This window comes from Chrysemys picta, chromosome 5, assembly GCF_011386835.1.
Source record: "Chrysemys picta bellii isolate R12L10 chromosome 5, ASM1138683v2, whole genome shotgun sequence".
Taxonomy (NCBI): domain Eukaryota; kingdom Metazoa; phylum Chordata; order Testudines; family Emydidae; genus Chrysemys; species Chrysemys picta.
This window is the reverse complement of record NC_088795.1, coordinates 45,829,244-45,847,787: the sequence shown is the minus strand read 5'-3', so window position 1 is coordinate 45,847,787 and position 18,544 is coordinate 45,829,244. Positions and strand designations below refer to the sequence as shown.

General features: G+C 48.3%; 1 protein-coding gene across 1 annotated transcript in view; it reads right to left on the bottom strand.

Annotated features, from left to right (window-relative positions):
* SLC25A31 (solute carrier family 25 member 31) overlaps positions 1–16,982 on the bottom strand; it is a 29,605-nt gene extending 12,623 nt beyond the window's left edge. Inside the window, exons 1-2 of the mRNA XM_005282772.3 lie at positions 15,810–16,982; positions 1,990–2,117 (exon numbers count right to left, since the gene is read on the bottom strand). Coding sequence (XP_005282829.1) covers positions 1,990–2,117; positions 15,810–16,026 — 345 coding nt within the window. The 5' untranslated portion in view covers positions 16,027–16,982. The remainder of the gene's footprint in view (positions 1–1,989; positions 2,118–15,809) is intronic.
* Between the last annotated feature and the right edge of the window lie 1,562 nt (positions 16,983–18,544).

Sequence of the window (18,544 nt, the reverse complement as noted above, 5' to 3'; positions counted from 1 at the left end):
CCGCACTGCTTTGGATCATTATCAAACAGAACCCATCATCAGCATGGAAGCATGTCCTCTGGAATGGTGGTTGAAGCATGAAGGGACATATGAATCTTTAGCACATCTGGCACGTAAAAATCTTGCAACCCCAGCTACAACAGTGCCATGTGAACGCCTGTTCTCACTTTCAGGCTGACATTGTAAACAAGAAGCAGGCAGCATTATCTTCTGCAAATTGTAACCAACCTTGTTTGTCTGAGTGATTGGCTGACCAAGAAGTAGGACTGAGTGGACTTGTAGACGCTATAGTTTTACACTGTTTTATTTTTGATTGCAGTTTTTTTTGTACATAATTGTACATTTGTAAGTTCAGCTTTCATGAAAGATATTGCACTACAGTACTTGTATGAGGTGAATTGAAAATTTTGTTTTTTGTTTTTTACAGGGTAAATATTTGTAATTAAAAATAAATATAAAGTTAGCACTGAACATTTAGTATTTTGTGTTGTAATTGAAATTAATATATTTGAAAATGTAGTAAACATCCAAAAATATTTAAAATAAATCGTATTTTATTGTTGTTTAACAGCATGATTAATCGCGATTAATTTTTTTAATTGCTTGATAGCCTTAAAAATTATCTAGAGAATCAGATGTTATAAATTAACATATAATAAATGTTCATGCAAGGCTCAGAGAGTATGTGTAGTAGTATTTCATCCATATCAATTTGACAAAATTCACTTTCTGTCCTAAGATTCACTACAAAACATTTGTCAGGTCTTCCCCTGCTCTATTTTTAAATCATAAAGAGCTTTTGTCATTCTCAAGAGCAAGCAAAAAACACTTTATAATACATTAGAATACGGTTCTGGTCAATGACTTTCCAAACCCACATTACTGCTGGCCTGTTGGGACTTTTTGATGACGTTACAACTGTGCACCAACTCCAGTGGTGCTCAGTTGGTACCACAACAGGAAAAAAAAGTCCCTATATCTCATGGGCCAAAGCCAATGGACTTACATCAATGATGGATTTGGCTCAGAGTGTTTAAGAGGTGCAAGGAAAAGCTAACAGGAGGGGAACAGATTAAAACATTTTGCGTCAGATTCCCAGCTGGTGAAAATTGGCTTAATTCCATTGATTTCTATGGCGCTACAGCTAACGATCTAGCACTTTAATTCCCACAACCTCTTTTATTGCTTTTAATTGATATATACATATTTTAACAGGTTTTAGCTAGCAAGGAAACTATAGCTTGTAACCTCATTCCTCTTTAGGTTTTCCCACAACACAAAACATTTACAAGGGCATCCCAATGGACTGAGCTTCAAAAAAAGAACAAACCAATAGTTTAAAAATGTCCTAATTTTTAGAGAATTGAATCCTGAGCATTGTTTCATTTATAGAACATTTGTAAAATTTGAGTCCCCAGAACATGCAAATGCATCCCACCCAGCTGGGTATATTTTTATGAGAAGGAAAAGAGATTTAAAGAACTGTGAATTCAATATTATTTACACCAAGCATAGCCCATTTTTTCCATTGTAAAAAGGTGAACTTGAAAACTGAAATTGCTTAAATATATATTTATTTTGAACAAAAGGGACCAGATTAAGAATTAGCATGCAATACAAAGAGACGAATCAGAGAATAGTGAATGTCAGGGTTCTTTCGGGTCAGTACCAACAGGAAAGCCTGAAGCAGGAATTGTTGCTGGCACTGAAGAAAAAACTTCCAGGAAGAGAAGCAGCGAACACCATATTTTTCTGAAATTACAGAAACCCACCACAGAAATCCTAAAAAGATAAGGTAAGACACATATAGATAAAGGGGATGTTTGAGCTATCTATTTTCACATGAAACAAATTAGATAACTAATTTCTTGTCAAACATTTTGATTTAATCAAATCAGGATTTTCCATTGGAAAATTTTCAACCCACTCTAGCCCATATCAAAACAGGTTTACTTATTAAAGTGATCAAATCTGCTAGAGCACATTCACCTGTTTGTCTTTATCCACTCCAGACATGAAAAGCTGTTTGTATTTGTCCTTAAAAGCAAAGTTTAGAGCCTGTGTTGGAAAATATCGGATAACATTTGCCAGATTGCCACGCCAGAAGCTCAAAAAACCTGTAGGAGAAAACAGATTATTAAATTACATTTACAGTGTTTGTATTATATTACCCTGAACAGTTTATATATTACATTACTGTTGTTTCTAGTTTATGATGAGTTGTAAAAGTTGCCAAAAAAATTCCTATGGCACTGGAAATCTGATTTTTTTTCTAACACTAACCAACAGATGTCTGTTTCCCAACAATGAGAAATCTCAACTCTTGAGACCATAAGAGAAATGACAATAACTCTCAGAAATGGTGAAGGTTCCTAACTTCCTTATGTGACAATGTGGTTCTGGCGGAACCCAACTGAGAGCACCAACTCAGGACAAATTGCTAAAACAGGGCAGTTACAGCCCAAGGCTGGGGTTTTTTCCACCTCTAAGGCAAACCAAACCAGCCAGACTAAGAGGACTCCGGTCTCACCCCACTGGCTAACCGCAAGTCTCACAAGCAATCTCCTTAGACACTCCAGTTTCCCAGTATAACCACCAGTGCCACTTGTTATGGGGACAAATGGTTATGAAAACCAATACCCCAGTAAAAGAAAAAGGTTCTCCTGATCCCAAAGGACCAAGCCCCAGACCCAGGTCAATATACAAATCAGATCTTACCCACAAATCACGCTGCTGCCAATTCTTTAGAATCTAAAATCTAAAGGTTTATTCATAAAAGGAAAAAGATGGAGACGAGAGTTAGGATTGGTTAAATGGAATCAATTACATACAGTAATGGCAAAGTTCTTGGCTCAGGCTTGCAGCAGCGATGGAATAAACTGCAGGTTCAAATCAAGTCTCTGGAATACATCCCCAGCTGGGATGGGTCCTCAGTCCTTTGTTCAGAGCTTCAGTTTGTAGCAAAGTTCCTCCAGAGGTAAGAAGCAGGATTGAAGACAAGATGGAGATGAGGCATCAGCCTTATATAGTCTTTTCCAGGTGTAAGAACACCTCTTTGTTCTTACTGTGGAAAATTACAGCAAAATGGAGTCTGGATTCACATGGGCCAGTCCCTGCATACTTTGCTGAGTTACAAGGCATATCTGCCTTCTCTCAATGGGTCCATTGTATAGCTGATGGTCCTTAATGGGCCATCAAGCAGGCTAGGCAGAGCTAATCTCAGCTTGTCTGGGATGTCACCCAGAAGCATAGCATAAGTTTGCCATACAGACAGTATAGAGCCAATATTCATAACTTCGACTACAAAACTGATACACACATATAGACAGCATAATCATAACCAGTAAACCATAACCTTGTCCTAGACACCCCATTTGACCCTCTTTATACAAGATTTGGGTGCCACTACAGGACCTTGGTTGCAACAATGATCTATACGGTCCCAGTTTATGTCAATAACATCACACCCCCAACGCAAAATTGATGCAGGAAGGGATGACACAAACATCACTGACTGCATCCCAAGAGCTCCCCATCCTGGGTTCTGTCTCACTACAGCTAGTATTGGGTTAGAAGCCGTCAGAAATGGTTTATCAAAATCATGTTCAACCACATGATTGAACCTCTTTACAAACTCAAGGTAAAACTTAGTTAGAACAATAGTGGATTGGATCTGCTCTGGCAGCATGGTTCCTGTATGTGCCATGTGATCTTGCCAAAAGCTAAAGAAAACCGCTACTTTATCCATACAAGCTCGGGCAAATGTTCGGAACCCCATTAACATCGAATAAATGCAGATATTAATGTTCTTCATAGTATAGGAATCTTGGCATTTAGCCATGAAAGCAATATGGTAGTGTGCCTCAGTCTTCCTTTTCCTACAGCACATTAGGTCTGGAATGTCTTTTCCCCTGTGAAAAGTTCCCATATTGTTTATAGGCATGAAGTGTGAAACCCCAGTGTAACAAGGCCTTTTAACAGAACATGTGTTCTCATGTATTCCTTTTAACATGTTCAAGGGATTCTCCAAAAGATTAGGCACATTGTACATTTTCACAGTTTGTGGCAATAGCAACACATTCATTACAAAATTTAGCAATAACAACAAGTTCATTGCAAGTGTCCATCTACAGTCATGTTTGTCATGCCACACCTTTGGCTCAATACCATTGGAGTTTGGGCATTTTAGGGTTAACCTGTGGCTTCCCTTTGCAAAATTCAGTTTTCTCTTTCCTCCTTGTCCTGCAGGATCAAACCCTGATTTCTCTTGCTTAACAGAATTCACTGGCTGATGGGGTGGGCCCTCTGTGCTAACAGCTATTAGCAAGTCCTCCCTTTCCCAGCCAGGCAAGTAATTTGCACTACCCCAGACCAGAGCCAGTCCACCAGTTTTCATATTCGTAACTGCTATCATTTCCAAGGCTGGACTCTGTCTCAAAGAGATACCACACAAATCCAAAGAGTCTGAGGGTGAGAGTTTGCTTGCTCTCCCCCGCATCCTCAAGCATTTAGCCCTAAAACTGCTCTGCTCTGACACCTCCGTAACCAAATCTGTCCTCAAACCCTGAAGCCCAAACTGCTCATTTAAAGAATCAGAAAGGAGATATTCCTGTTCCAACACCATTGTCTCCCCAACAAGTTGGCCCCACACAGCCACTTGGTTATAGGGATGCCTCAATTCCTTAACAACTTTTACTTCCTCTGAGACCGTCTCAAAGCTACCCACACTGGATCTTTTACAAGGAAAGTCAGTGGATCCATTCACAACAGACAATTTTTGGCTGCTAGGAACTGAAACTTCCTTGATTAAATCACTCTCACACCCTTCAGTTTCAGGGAACTGCTTGCACCAAGTACCATGAGGATTCCTTTCCCCAGGAGCTTTTCTAAGCAGCAATTCACCCCTCACAGAAATTCTGCCCTTACCCTCTTCACCTAGGGCTTGCTCTAAAGGAACACTTTCCTGAGCAACAACAGACTCTGTCTGGGTCTTACTTACATTCAGGATCACCTTTGGCTCATCAGGCAGATCTCTACACAATCCCCTTTCAGGCGAACCAATAGACTTCCTAGATAAAAGGTTAGAAATATTTCCCTTCTCTTTGCCACACACAAGCTTAGGAATTTTTTCCTTTTTGCTACAAGTTGTTAAACTGTCCGTAGGTACCACAACCAAATTACCTTTCTGCTCTCCTTGTGCCCTGGCTAGGGTATCACCCTGATCAGACAGAGTTGCTACACCCTTCTCCAACCACACATGAGCAACAGGCAAAATACAAGCACCAGAATTGTCTGGTCTCTGGGATTTTGCTAAGACACTAACTGGATGCAACCTAGTTACGGTGCCATTCTCCCCAGCAGATGCAAACTTAGGACCATTCCCTTCCTGGGCTTTAGTTGAATCCAGAACCAACTCTGAGACAACTAAATTACTCTCAACCATCACAGGCCGAAAGGCACCTTCTGTCTGCTCCACAGACAAAAAAGAGTTGGAGACGCATTTTCCTTTACTAGACATACAGTTTGGGATTTCATTTCCCTTGTCCCAGCCCCAGGGCTGTTCACAGACAACTGCTTGGAGACTGGGGTAGCTTCCTCCATAGGCAAGTCAATACCCCTGACAGACACAGGCATATTTCCTTCACTGTCACTATTCTTCGCACAGGAAACAGATAAGGTATAGGGACACTCATCTTCCACTCTCCTTGCCTTCCCAAACTGCTGACTAGATAAAGCCATCAGCTCACAAGACTGCCTAGGCTCATCCAAAATCTCCTTGTCCTCCTCTCCCTTCGCTTGATCTAATTCCAGATTTACTTCTAAGACATTAGATAGATATTCAGAAACTTCATTCACAGCCAAACAGCTACTTTCCAAAGACAAACTTTTGGAGAAACCCTCCATAGGCACAACCTTAGGATCAATCCTCTCTTGTGCCTGGTTTGTATTAACTTGACTGACCATAGCTTTAATATCATTTCCAATCATAATATCCTTAGGGATTATGTCTTTTACTCCCACAACCATGGTGCCCTCCAATCCCTTCCATTTCAGGTGGATTTTAGCCAAAGGCACCCTGACAAAATACTTAGATAAGGCTACAACAGTTACATCTTCACCAGGCAAATAATCTTCCTTCCTGACAAGACTTGCTTTAACCAGAGTAATATCTGCTGCGGTGTCCCTCCATGCCATACACCTCCCTCCATTCACTTCTGCACTGCTAATAAACTCTGCGTTATTTCCCCCATATTTAGCTTTAATGTGAGTTTTAAGGTCAAATTCTTCAGAGACCACAGAAACAGCATTTGCACACAGGGCACCAATGCTGGGCTCTGTGTGGCTTGCCTGTGAGTTTACAACAACAGGGTTAGCATTGGCCGTGGCATTTGGGGTTGCTGGTTTTGGGCTGCCCTTCAGTGTCGGGCAGTCTGGTCTCATGTGGCCCAGGATACCACAGTGATAGCATGTAACCTGTTCCGTCCTGGGATGTGAGTTCCTACCCTCCGGGCCCCCTTGAACTCCTTTAGAAGAGTCAGGTTTATTTTTAAATCCTTCCCTCCTCTTGAACTGGGGAGAATGGTGATTAGTTTTCCCCGGGGTTTTACACCCTTCTCGAGCCCTGTTTTGGGTATGGGCATCCGCGATCTCTGCTGCCCGTAGGACTGACTCAGGGTCCCTGTCACACACCGCTGCTCTCACATTGTCAGGCACAATGTCTAAGAACTGTTCCAAAGTTATTAAATCCAGCAGTTTTTCAAAACTCCCATGCGCCTTAGCTCCCACAACCCACTTTTTAACAAAACCCATCAGCTTATGAGCACATTCTACAAAAGTACAATCCTTAGACATTTTAAACTCTCTAAACTTAACTCTGTAAGATTCAGGAGTAACCTTGAACCGCCTTAACACAGAATCCTTAAACCGCTCATAATCTAAGGCTTCTTGTTCCCCCAAGTCATTAAATACCTCCCTGGCTTTTCCAGTCAGTCTGGTCAGCAGGACAGGCATTCGCTGACCCTCAGGGATCTGGTACAGATTGCAGAGGCGTTCAAAGGTAGACAAAAACTCCTCTATATCCTCAGTATCATTGTAAATGGGACACATCCTTTCCCAGTTTTTCTCATGGCGGGGAGGAAGTGGAGTACCCGGTGGGGATGACTTTCTCCGCTCTTCCAGAACTTGGAGCTGAAGTCTGGCCGTCTCCTGTTCCGCAGCGAGCAGCTCTAGACGTCCCTTACGAGCTCTCTCTTCTCTCTCAGCAGCCTCCTTCTTTCTTTGATCAGCTTCTTTCTCTCTCTCAGCAGCCTCTTTCTCTCTCTCTCTTTCTAACTCTGCTATTTTTTGCTTCTCCAGCAATCAAAGATCTGCTAGTTTCTGTTCATGCTCAAATTGCAGTTTACTTGTCACCCTTTGCATCCTAATTTTTTCTGCATCTTCTGCAGCCTCAGGTAAGGGCTGTGCTCTTGCCCCCTGATCACTGGCTATTAACAGATTTCTCAGTTCTTCCTTTGTAGCTTTCTTTCTAAAGCTTATCCTCTTTTCTGAACACAAATTTTCCAGGGCTTTTTTGCCAAGTCCCTCATATGCTCTTTGCTCAGCCATTGCAGCAGCTCTTTTAACCAACAAAACTCTCAATCCCAAAATTCAAATTTGGATAGCGCGGGGTTCTGACCCAAAGCTTAATTGACCTGGTTCTGTGGATCCAAGCACGACTACGCCACTGTGACAATGCGGTTCTGGCGGAACCCAACTGAGAGCACCAACTCAGGACAAATTGCTAAAACAGGGCAGTTACAGCCCAAGGCTGGGGTTTTTTCCACCTCTAAGGCAAACCAAACCAGCCAGACTAAGAGGACTCCGGTCTCACCCCACTGGCTAACCGCAAGTCTCACAAGCAATCTCCTTAGACACTCCAGTTTCCCAGTATAACCACCAGTGCCACTTGTTATGGGGACAAATGGTTATGAAAACCAATACCCCAGTAAAAGAAAAAGGTTCTCCTGATCCCAAAGGACCAAGCCCCAGACCCAGGTCAATATACAAATCAGATCTTACCCACAAATCACGCTGCTGCCAATTCTTTAGAATCTAAAATCTAAAGGTTTATTCATAAAAGGAAAAAGATGGAGACGAGAGTTAGGATTGGTTAAATGGAATCAGTTTATGTCAATAACATCACACCTTACCTCTTAAATAAAATTTGTGATACATGTTTTTAATGTATGTGAAAAAATCTCATATCTCTTCACTGGGATATATATACCAATCATGTTCTTTATCTCATTTAAGTGTGGCTGCATGTGTATTTTAATCACTACAGAAGGAGCTTAGGATCTCTATCCAGAGAATGATGAAATGTATACCTTAAAAAAATTACCCCTTTGAACAATATAATTAAATTGTTAAGGGGACAGGCGAGTGTGTCAGCTTACAGCACTGCCAAGGTGCAAATTCCATCTGTATGTGTGGAATTCTATTCGATATGTGGAGAAGTTTGCATGGAGTCCATTTGTACAATGAGTGTCTCTAACCAGTGCTGTTAGCTTTCTCAGGGCAATGCTGCCAAAATGATCCCCCCAATATCAAGATAGTGTCCAGCAGAATGAAGCCACAATATTGACTGGGGCTTTTGGGAGCTACTGTAATATAAATAAAATAATGATAACAACAGCAATAACCTTCTAGATAAGAAGGCATGTAAATAACCTACTGGTGGGTTTTTGTGGTAGCAGGATCACTTTGGGTGAGCTTTCTAACCAAATCTCCTGTAACACCAAAATCTTTTCTGGGAATGCTGTTAGTGGAGCCCATCCCATTGCAAGAATATACATCTGCACTTCAGCTACCTAACTGGGGGGCACAAAATCAACTGACTTACTTAAGGCTGATGAATGGGAAGCTGTCTCTGGTAAGGGAGGGACATAACCCTCCATTTCTGCAGCATTTAAGCCTTAACTTTAAGTTTCTAACCTTCCAACTGTGAACTAAATGTCATTATTGTCTTGCTGATAACCTGGATTACTCCTGACTGTTGCAGTTCCACAGAACACTTTAGGGTGGAATCAGGGCCGGCTTTAGCAAGAGTGGGGCCCGATTCCTGGGGGCGGGGCTTGCTGCAAGCCCCGCCCCCAGGACCCGAGCTGCGCCGCGGGGGGGGGGGGGGGGACCCGAGCCGCGCCGCGGGGGGGGGGGGGGGGACCCGAGCCGCGCCGCGGGGGGGGGGGGACCCGAGCCGCCCCCAGGACCTGAGCCGCGCCGCGGGGGGGGACGGGACGGGGGGACCCAAGCCGCGCTGCGGGGGGTGAGACGGGGGACCCGAGCCGCGCCGCGGGGACGACCCGAGCCGCGCCGCGGGGGGGGACGGGGACGGGGGGACCCGAGCCGCGGGGGGGGGGGACCCGAGCCGCCCCCAGGACCCGAGCCGCGCCGCGGGACGGGGGGACCCAAGCCGCGCTGCGGGGGGGGGAGACGGGGGGACCTGAGCCGCGCCTCGGGGACGACCCGAGCCGCGCCGCGGGGGGGGACCCGAGCCGCGGGGGGGAACGGGGGACGGGGGGACCCGAGCCCCGCCGCGCCGCGGGGGGGACGGGGGTGGGGAGCCGAGCCGCGCCGCGGGGACGGGGGGGGGAGCCCCGCCGCGCCGCGGGGACGGGAGGAGACGGGGGACCCGAGCCCCGCCGCGCCGCGAGGGGGACGGGGACGGGGGGACCCGAGCCCCGCTGCGCCGGGGGGGGGGACGGGGACGGGGACGGGGAGCCGAGCCGCGCCGCGCCGCAGGGACGGGGGGGGAAACCCGCTGCGCCGCGGGGACGGGAGGAGACGGGGGACCCGAGGCCCGCCGCGCCGCGGGGGGGACGGGGACGGGGGGACCCGAGCCGTGCCGCGGGGGGGACAGGGACGGGGGGACCCGAGCCGCGCCGCGGGGGCTGCACGGGGGGGGGGGGAACGACCCGAGCCGCGCCGTGGGGCTGCGCCGGGGGGGATCCGAGCCGCACCGCGGAAGCCGCACCGCGGGGGGGGGGGGACCCGAGCTGCGGGGACCGGGCCGGAGCCGGGCCCCGGGGGCCGGGCTGGAGCCAAGCCGGGCCAGAGCCACTGGGGCCTGCGGGAACGGGCCGCGCCTCCCCGGAGCCCTTCTCCCGCCCCCACCCCAGCTTACCTCGTGCTGCTGGCCTGCCCCTGCTTCGTCTCAGACTTCCCGCGAATCAGAGATTCGCGGGAAGCAGGGGAGGGGGCGGAGCGTTCAGGGGAGGGGAGGAGGGGGAAGTGAGCTGGGGGCGGGGCGGACAGCTGCAGCGCGGGGCCCTCTTGGCGCGGGGCCCAATTCAGCCGAATCGGCTGAATCGGCCTAAAGCCGGCCCTGGGTGGAATGGGACAAGCCATATATTGCCAGCTTCAAGCATTCAAAAATCATGAGTCAGGCCCCAAAACTCCATGAGATTGGCTTAAAAATCACGAGAATTTAAAAAATAGTAGCTTTGGGGTTCTTTTTATTTGCCTTTTCAAGTCTTTAGATTTCATGCTTTTGTGCTTCTCTCTCTCCAATGAGCAGGGCTAGAGACTTTCTTTTCAAATGAAAGGTGAGAGTCTCACATAATTACATGACTCCAGGAGACAGGGCTTAAAGAAAAAAACAAGAAAAAAAAACCCCAACAACATGAGAGTTGATGATCAGTTGGTCTCAATATGAAGTCAAGGGGATTACATACATATTTAAAAGTTAACCGTGTTCTTAAGTACTTTGTTGGACTGGAGCAAGAGTGCTCAGCACAGAAATGAGCCATAAAATTGAAAGCAATAGGGCCTGACAAATTTATCAGAGATCTGCCTGCTAGAATCTGATAGGAAATATGAGGAGGTTGTGAGAAGGCCACTAACAAGAATCAGGGCAAAACCTTCAGTGCTTTAGCTGTTGCTCCTGGGTTTCTCAATCAACAGCTAAACAGTGAAACTGAGGCTATGTTTACACTGCACACCTTACAACAGCATGGCTGTGCTGCTCCAGCCATGCCATTGTAAGGTGCGCAGTGTAGCCCCTCTTTGTCGCCAGGAGAGAGGTCTCCTGGCAGTTTACCATGGCACCCATGGCGCCATGGCGCTGGGCCCAGAGTCAGAAGGGTCCCCAGCCAGCCCGAACCCCTGGCCAGCTCAGCTCAGCTGGCCAGGAAAGCTTCCCCCAACCCCACTACGCCTCTTCCCCAAAGCCCCCGTCCCTGCTCCACCCCAGCCCCGTCCTTGCTCACCAGGAACCACCCCGCACCTCTTGGGCTGGTGGCCATCATGGCGTCCACCTGTAGGGTTTCAGGTTCCACTCTGGCCACAGTAGCCATCAGGTGACCCAAGTGAGCCCAGCTAGCCAATGGCTGGTGGGTACAGTGGTGGTTTATGGGGAGGAGAAGTACCCGACCCCGGCAGGAGCTGCACTGGGGGGGAGGAGAAGTCCTGACCCCGGCAGGAGCTGCACTGGGCAGGGCCGGCTCCAGGGTTTTGGCCGCCCCAAGTAGCCAAAACAAAACAAAACAAGAAAAAAAAAAAAAAAAGAAAAAGCCGCGATCGCGATCTAAAAAAAGCTGCGATCGCGATCTGCGACGGCAATTCGGTGGGAGGTCCTTCACTCCCAGGTGGAGTGAGGGACCATCCACCGAATTGCCGCTGAATACCTGGACCTGCCGCCCCTCTCCGGAGTGGCCGCCCCAAGCACCTGCTTGAGAAGCTGGTGCCTGGAGCTGGCCCTGGCACTGGGGGGCGGGGAGGAGAAGCCCTGACCCCGGCAGGAGCTGCACTGTGGGGGGGGGGGAGCAGAAGCTCCAACCCCGGCAGAAGATGCGGCGCTAAAGCCCCCAGCTGCCTTAGTGGTAGAAGCTGCAGGGCTGAAACCCCAACCCCTCTCTGTGCGGAGCTGGCCTGAGCCCCTCTCTCCCCCGTTCCCCCTATGTGGAGCTGGCTCTCATTCTCAGGCTGTGGAGAAATTCAGCCCAAATCTACCAACCTTGGTCTGTTGATTTCCCCCATCATGACACAGCCATGAATGAATTTAGCCTTGGAGGCAGGGTCAGTATTAGCCCCCTTTGGCTGGTGGGATCTAGGGCACACAGAGGTGAAGCGACTTTCCCAAGGCTAAGCAGGGAGTCTGTGGCAGAGCAGAGAACCAAACCCAGAACACCTGGCCCCCAGGCCTGTACCTTAAACACTAGGCAACCCTTCCTACCCCAAGGAGGGGGAGCTTCCTCTGCGCTTTGAGTGCATGGGTGGGCCAGGCACTAGACCAAGCCACCAGGAGGGGGGAGTAGAGAGAGAGAGATGGGAAAAGGGACATAGGTGGGAAGCAAGAAGGGGGAAACATCAGGAAGGGAAACAAGGACTTAGAGAAGAAACAATAGAGGGGGAAAGGGGCAGGGAGAGGGGAAAGACTCCCCACTGCTTGTCCCTTGCAGCTGCCAGCTTTCCACTGCCATCAGTGGCTCACAGCTCCCAAAGGGGCCCCAAGCAGGTGTGAAGCAGAGTGAACGTAATGTCTGTAAACTGGGCTGTTAGTGAAGACAGCTTGTATCTGAGTGTAATGATTTTAATACATTGTAATTCATGATAATGTAACTATATAGTTCATTATTATTTTAATGATGATATTAAGATACCCATGATAGACACACATTCAATAAGTAGAATATGAAAAGTGCATAAATATGCTGAAAATTGCCAGTTGGTGGGAGCTGAGCCGCCCCAAACACACACACACCTTGACCTTAAGGCGGGAGGGGGCAGAAAGGAGTGAGTGGGAGGCCCTCAGGAGAGGGGATCTAGGGGGAGGGGACAAAACAGGGGCAGGAAGGGGTGTGGTAGAGTGGGGCCAGAGTCTTGGGGGAGAGGACAGAGCTGGGATGGGGCACCCACTGGCAAAACCAAAAGTCAGCACCTATGATGGGATGGGGAAGAGAAGGGGATGGGGGAAGCGGGGGCCCAGCATGCAGATCCCCTTGGCAGCAGCTGGGGCTCTCCCGTTAAGCAGGCCCATCAAACCCTCATCCTGACAAGCCCCACCTCCTCTGCATCTGTACCACCCCGATGAGCCCCCCCCCAGACACCCTCCCCACTGAGCCCCAACTAATTACACCTCTCCCCCCGAGCTCCAACCACTTTTACTTGGTCCCCCCTGTAGACTCCCATTGCCCCTGCACCTGGAACCTCCCTGTGCATCCAGATCCTCCACTGAGCTGCCTGCACCCAGACTGCCCCACACAGAACCCTCTTACCCCCATCTGGATCCCTGCACACAAAGTCCCTCTGCACTTGTATCCTGCTGACCCTCCCTGCCCACATCTGGTGTGCCTGGCGCAAAAGGGACAGGGCCCCAGGGTGTTTCTATGGCAGGCATGGCCCTTGTGCTGTGTCAGGATCAGGTTCAGCCTCACTGCACCAGGGGGGCGGGGGAGGCTGTAGGGTATTCTCCCACCTCAGTGGCCTGTGCTCCCCACTGCCATGGTGGAACTTCCACATTTATTTATTATAAAAAAAATTGCAGAATTTTAAAATATTATGCACAGAATTGGATGCAGAATTCCCTCAGGAATATAGGGTGCTGTACAGCTGTGATGGTGGGACTGTGAAGGGAGTGCTGGACAGTAGGGGATCTGTGGATTGGGAGCTGAGCAGGGGGTATGGTGTGCAGGGTGCTGTGCAGTTGTGGTGGGAGGTCAGCAGGAGGGGTCTCTGGGCAGGGGGTGCTGGGCATACGGAGCTGTGCGGGAGGTCTCTGGGTGAAGGGGCACTGGGCATAGGGATCTATGGGGCAGGGGTGGCTCCAGGCACCAGCGTGGCAAGCCACGGGGGGTGGCGTGCCGGTAGTTGTGAGAGCAGCAGTCAGGCGGCCTTCACAGCTGTATAGGTCCGCCGGTCCTGTGGTTTCAGTGGCAATTCCGCGGCGGGTATGCCGAAGCCACAGGACTGGCAGATCACCTGCAGAAATGCTACCGAATCCGCGTGACCGCGGACCGCACACAGGCATGCCGCCAAAGGCCGCCTGACTGCTGTGCTTGGGGTGGCAAAAAACATAGAGCCACCCCTGCTGTGGGGGAAGTATCTGGGTGAAGGGGTGCTGGGCAGGGGTGCAGTGTGGAAGGGGCATGGTGGCAGCACAGGGTTGGGCGGGCCAGTGTGCGTCTAGCAGTTGTGGGTTTGTAAACAGTGCTCTTGTACTGGGCTGAGTGGAGCCACTCTCGCTGCGCTGCATCTCATTGCCCCCAACTGGCCCCTTGCTCTGCAGACCGCCCCCCATCACATGCCCTATTTCCCCAATGGGGGCCCACAAATATGTTTGGCACCGGGCCCACAAAAAGTTAATCCAGCCCTGCTCCGGGCAACAAAAAAACCCTACCCCCGACGAAGGGCGGTAGTTCGTCAACGGGAGAGCGGCTCCCGCCGCTGATGCGCTGTCCACTCTGGCGCTTTTCGTTGTTAAAAATTTTCTCGTTCAGGGCTGTGTGTTTTTCACACCCCTGAATGACAAAAGTTTTAACAACAAAAGTGCAGTGTAGACAAAGTTTGACATGCATTAATTCAGGCTGGCCTCACTCATCTGGGTTGGTTTGGGGTGGGTCTGAAAGTCCATTCACAAAGGGGAATCCTCAAAGTTTTAGGCTCCCAAAATCCCTTATTTTAAACATTATTTTTATGGGTATTAAGATTAGCATGCCAAATAGTTGCATCTATTGATAAGGGAAGACTATTAAAATATGCAACCCATAAATATGTGAACACACACTTTTGCTATTACAGCAGGTGAAGATGTGTCTGTAGATTAAACAAAGTGTCACTTCTGACTTTTCTATTATTTTTTGATTTATAAAATAAACTCAATTAAAATTGTTTAGCGTATGTACATAATTTTGTTAAAATACAACAGTGTTTCCTCAGAAAAATGCAATAATAGTAATCAATTGAAAAAGAACAGTCAGTGAGGGAATCCTCAACTTCATTCCAGCAAGAAAAACAAAAGTCAAGGTAGGACATGGTGAACTGAGGCCTGCTGGAAAAGGAAGTGTGGGGGGGCAACAAGATGTGGGTGGGTTTGGTGAAGAAGTGCTTGGAGTGGGGGGATTGGTGGTGAAGTGGGTGAGGCGGACCCTGGAGCAGCAGGGAAGGACTGTCAGTGCTCTCTTCTGACCTTGTATTGTGGCTGCTGCCTGCTCCTCTCCTGCTGGCTGCAAGCCAGTAAGGGAGCAGAGGGAGAGAAGGCAGCCTGCACACCAGGTGTCACATCATCATCTAGTGTCAGGAGGCTGAGCTACAAGGGAAATCCTGCCAAATGTCTTCAACTATGCTGGATGTATGAAATGCCAAGTAGAAATAATTGCATGACATGAGTGATAAATGCAGGAGTGTAATGCAAGATGCATGACTCCTGGAAACCCTAGAATTGGAAGAGATTGTGGATAGAACAAGATTGTGTGTGGGGAATGTACGCGGTGCTCCATGTAGATGCACACAAAGTAGAGCATTATAAGGACAGGGGGAGGGGGACTTTACATACCCTGCTCCTTGGGGATGCGCACGAAGCAGGGGGCAGAGGGTGCTGGGGGTTCATACCCTGCTCCTTGGGGATGCGCACGAAACAGGGGGCAGAGGGTGCTGGGGGTCCATACCCTGCTCCTTGGGGATGCGCACGAAGCAGGGGGCAGGGGGTGCTGGGGGTCCATACCCTGCTCCTTGGGGATGCGCACGAAGCAGCGGGCAGGGGGTGCTGGGGGTCCATACCCTGCTCCTTGGGGATGCGCACAAAGCAGAGGGCAGGGGGTGCTGGGGGTCCATACCCTGCTCCTTGGGGATGCGCACGAAGCAGTCTATCATGCCCTTGTACTGCTGGTCAGCACGGATCTGCTTGGATGAGGCCTGCACCTGCAGCAGCAGCTTCACCCGCTCGATGGGCGCAACCGTGGTCTTGGAGACGGCGGCTGCGATGCCCCCAGCCAAAAGATCTGCCCCAAAGGAGATGGGGTCGAAGAGCTGCTGATTCTCCGAGGCCTGCATGGTGCGGAGAGGAGAGGGCAGTGGCACTGGCTGGGATGGGGCAAGAGCTCCAGGCAGCAGGCTCCTCCCAGCAGGCCAAGGCCAACTGCCACTGCTCAGAACCCGCCCCTGCAGATCACATGAGCTAACCACACTGCAGCCAGCGGCTTAGGAGCACAAAGGGAGCGAGGGAGAGAGGCTGGGCCTGAGACCTGGAGCCTGGAAGTGAGGAACTGAAGTTGGGTTGGCCGCAGGCTGGAGCTAGGCAACAAGGACTGACTGAGGAACCAGGGCTGGGGAGCTCCAGAAATGATCATAGTCGTGCTGGGAAAACCTTTTCCTGCCCAGCAGAGAAAGCGTCAACCAATGATCAAGGGGTCCTTGGACAGCACAATGCTTCTCATGTGAAGCTGCAGGAGCCAGACATCATGTTAACTCAGAGATTTACAAAGATCCAGCACCCAAAGAACCTTAACTCTGCTCCTGAATTCGTGTTCCTGTTTTAGTGCCTGATCCAATTCCCAGGAAAATCAATGACTTTGACTTTACACTACAGCAGTGTTTTCGTGGGGTACTCTGGAGCCTGCTGTGATAGTACAATGATCTCACCAGCACCTAGATTAATAGAAAAACTCAGAAATAGATGGAGTGTAGGGAATTTGTCACCCTTTTAAAAAGTTCTTAAATGCAGCATAAGTGGAATATGAAGCAGATTAAAGGCAATTTCTAAATCTTGGGCAGAAATCAATTGCAATTTGGGTGCCTATCTAGGGGCTCAAGTGGAAATTGAGCACACAGGAATTTTCAAAGCTGGTGTTTGTCTGCATCCATGGTTCCTGAACAGAAGGGACCAGATTTTTAAAGGTCCCTAAAGGTGCTGCTTTTGAAAATCCCATTAGGCACCTGTGTGCATCTTTAAGCACCTACATACCTTTTACAAATCTGTCCCCTTGTGCTCAGTGGGATTTTCAGAAGCATCCATGCAAATTTCCTGGATCCTCTGAGCTGAGGAGCAATGACAAATAGGTGCATTTTAGCATAAGTAAAATAGCACTTTTCATATGCTAATTAGACATGGGTGCCCCATAGTGAAAGGTGTAAAAGCAGGCTATTTTCAGACACTATTGGGATGTGAGCAAAGTCACCCTGTGAATATCAAGCATAATAATTAATAATAATAAGAGGCTGCCGTTGGAGTCAGGATACTAGACAAGCTGGTCACAATCCATGATGTTTGTATCACATGCTATTCTGAAAGCTAAAGATCACTTTCTTAATGATCCCCAGGTTTTAGGCTTTTCAGATGTGATATTGTCACTTATACCCACATGAAACCATAGCCCTTTCGTAGTGTTACAATTTTGCTCCTGAAAGGGCCTGTTTGTAAGGTACTTTCCTTGTGTTTCCAATGATAATTGGTTTGGTGCATTTTCATTATGAGTCTCTGAATATGAGGGGCAATCGAATTCTCGGGCAGTTTAGGAGGCTTTATATCATTCCTGAGGGGTATGATCCATTTCTATTTTGCTATCAGTTGGTTATAACTATGAAACTTCTTAGGCTTATATGTACTATCATTATTTGCACAGCTTGTGCAATAGAAACTAAGCAACATTCTTAATGTTCTGAGTCTTTTCATGGAGGTATCCATGGGAGCTTTGAAGTCTATGACTGGACTAGAAAAAACACATCCTAATTCACTGATTAAAATTTGCATTAACTGGATACACCCATGTTATGAATTGTCACTTTCCATAGATTAGCACTGGCATACCACTATATTATTCAATGAGCTTTAATTAACTAAGCCTTATGTTCTTGCTTATAACAGTCTCAAATAGCATTAACATATACTTATATGTCTTCATATTTATACCTTCCAATAGCATATGCTTCATAAATTCTATGCAATATTGCAGGTGCAGCACTGACACCAACTGATAATCTGTGAGAGGAAAAAACTTAATCAAATGGTATTTTGAATGTGTAAATCTTGACCCTTTGACTACTGAGCTTCAACTGCTAAAGCCACACAATGTCTCTCTTTCAAAAGTAACAAGGACCTGCCATTTCATTCACTGGCAGTATGTCTTTTATTATCTCTACAGCACGGCATGTTTTACAGACAAATAAGGCAGAGCTGTACCCCAAGCAATTTGCAGTCCAAAAGTAACTCCTGCAAGGAATCGAAATGTGGAATTTCAGCACAGTAGTTAGTGGGAGTTCCTGTGTGGAAGCTTTGCAGAAGCAGGCATCCCATCAGACAGCAAGGACTACCACAGTAAAAGACTCTATGTGTCATGCTCCTGTTACTAATACACCTTGATACCTTGCGTGTGTGTTAAGAATATTTAGCTACGGTAGTTTGAAACGTTAATATGTTTGTAGAAGGATTAGAGTCCAGCAAAAGGGTGGGAATGGGAGACAGGTCAGCAATGGAAAGTGAGCCTGGTGGATGGTGGAGAGTGAGGTTATATGGTACATAGGATGAGGATATGGTTAGCCCTGCACCTTAGGCCTTGGGTATGTACGTGAGCAG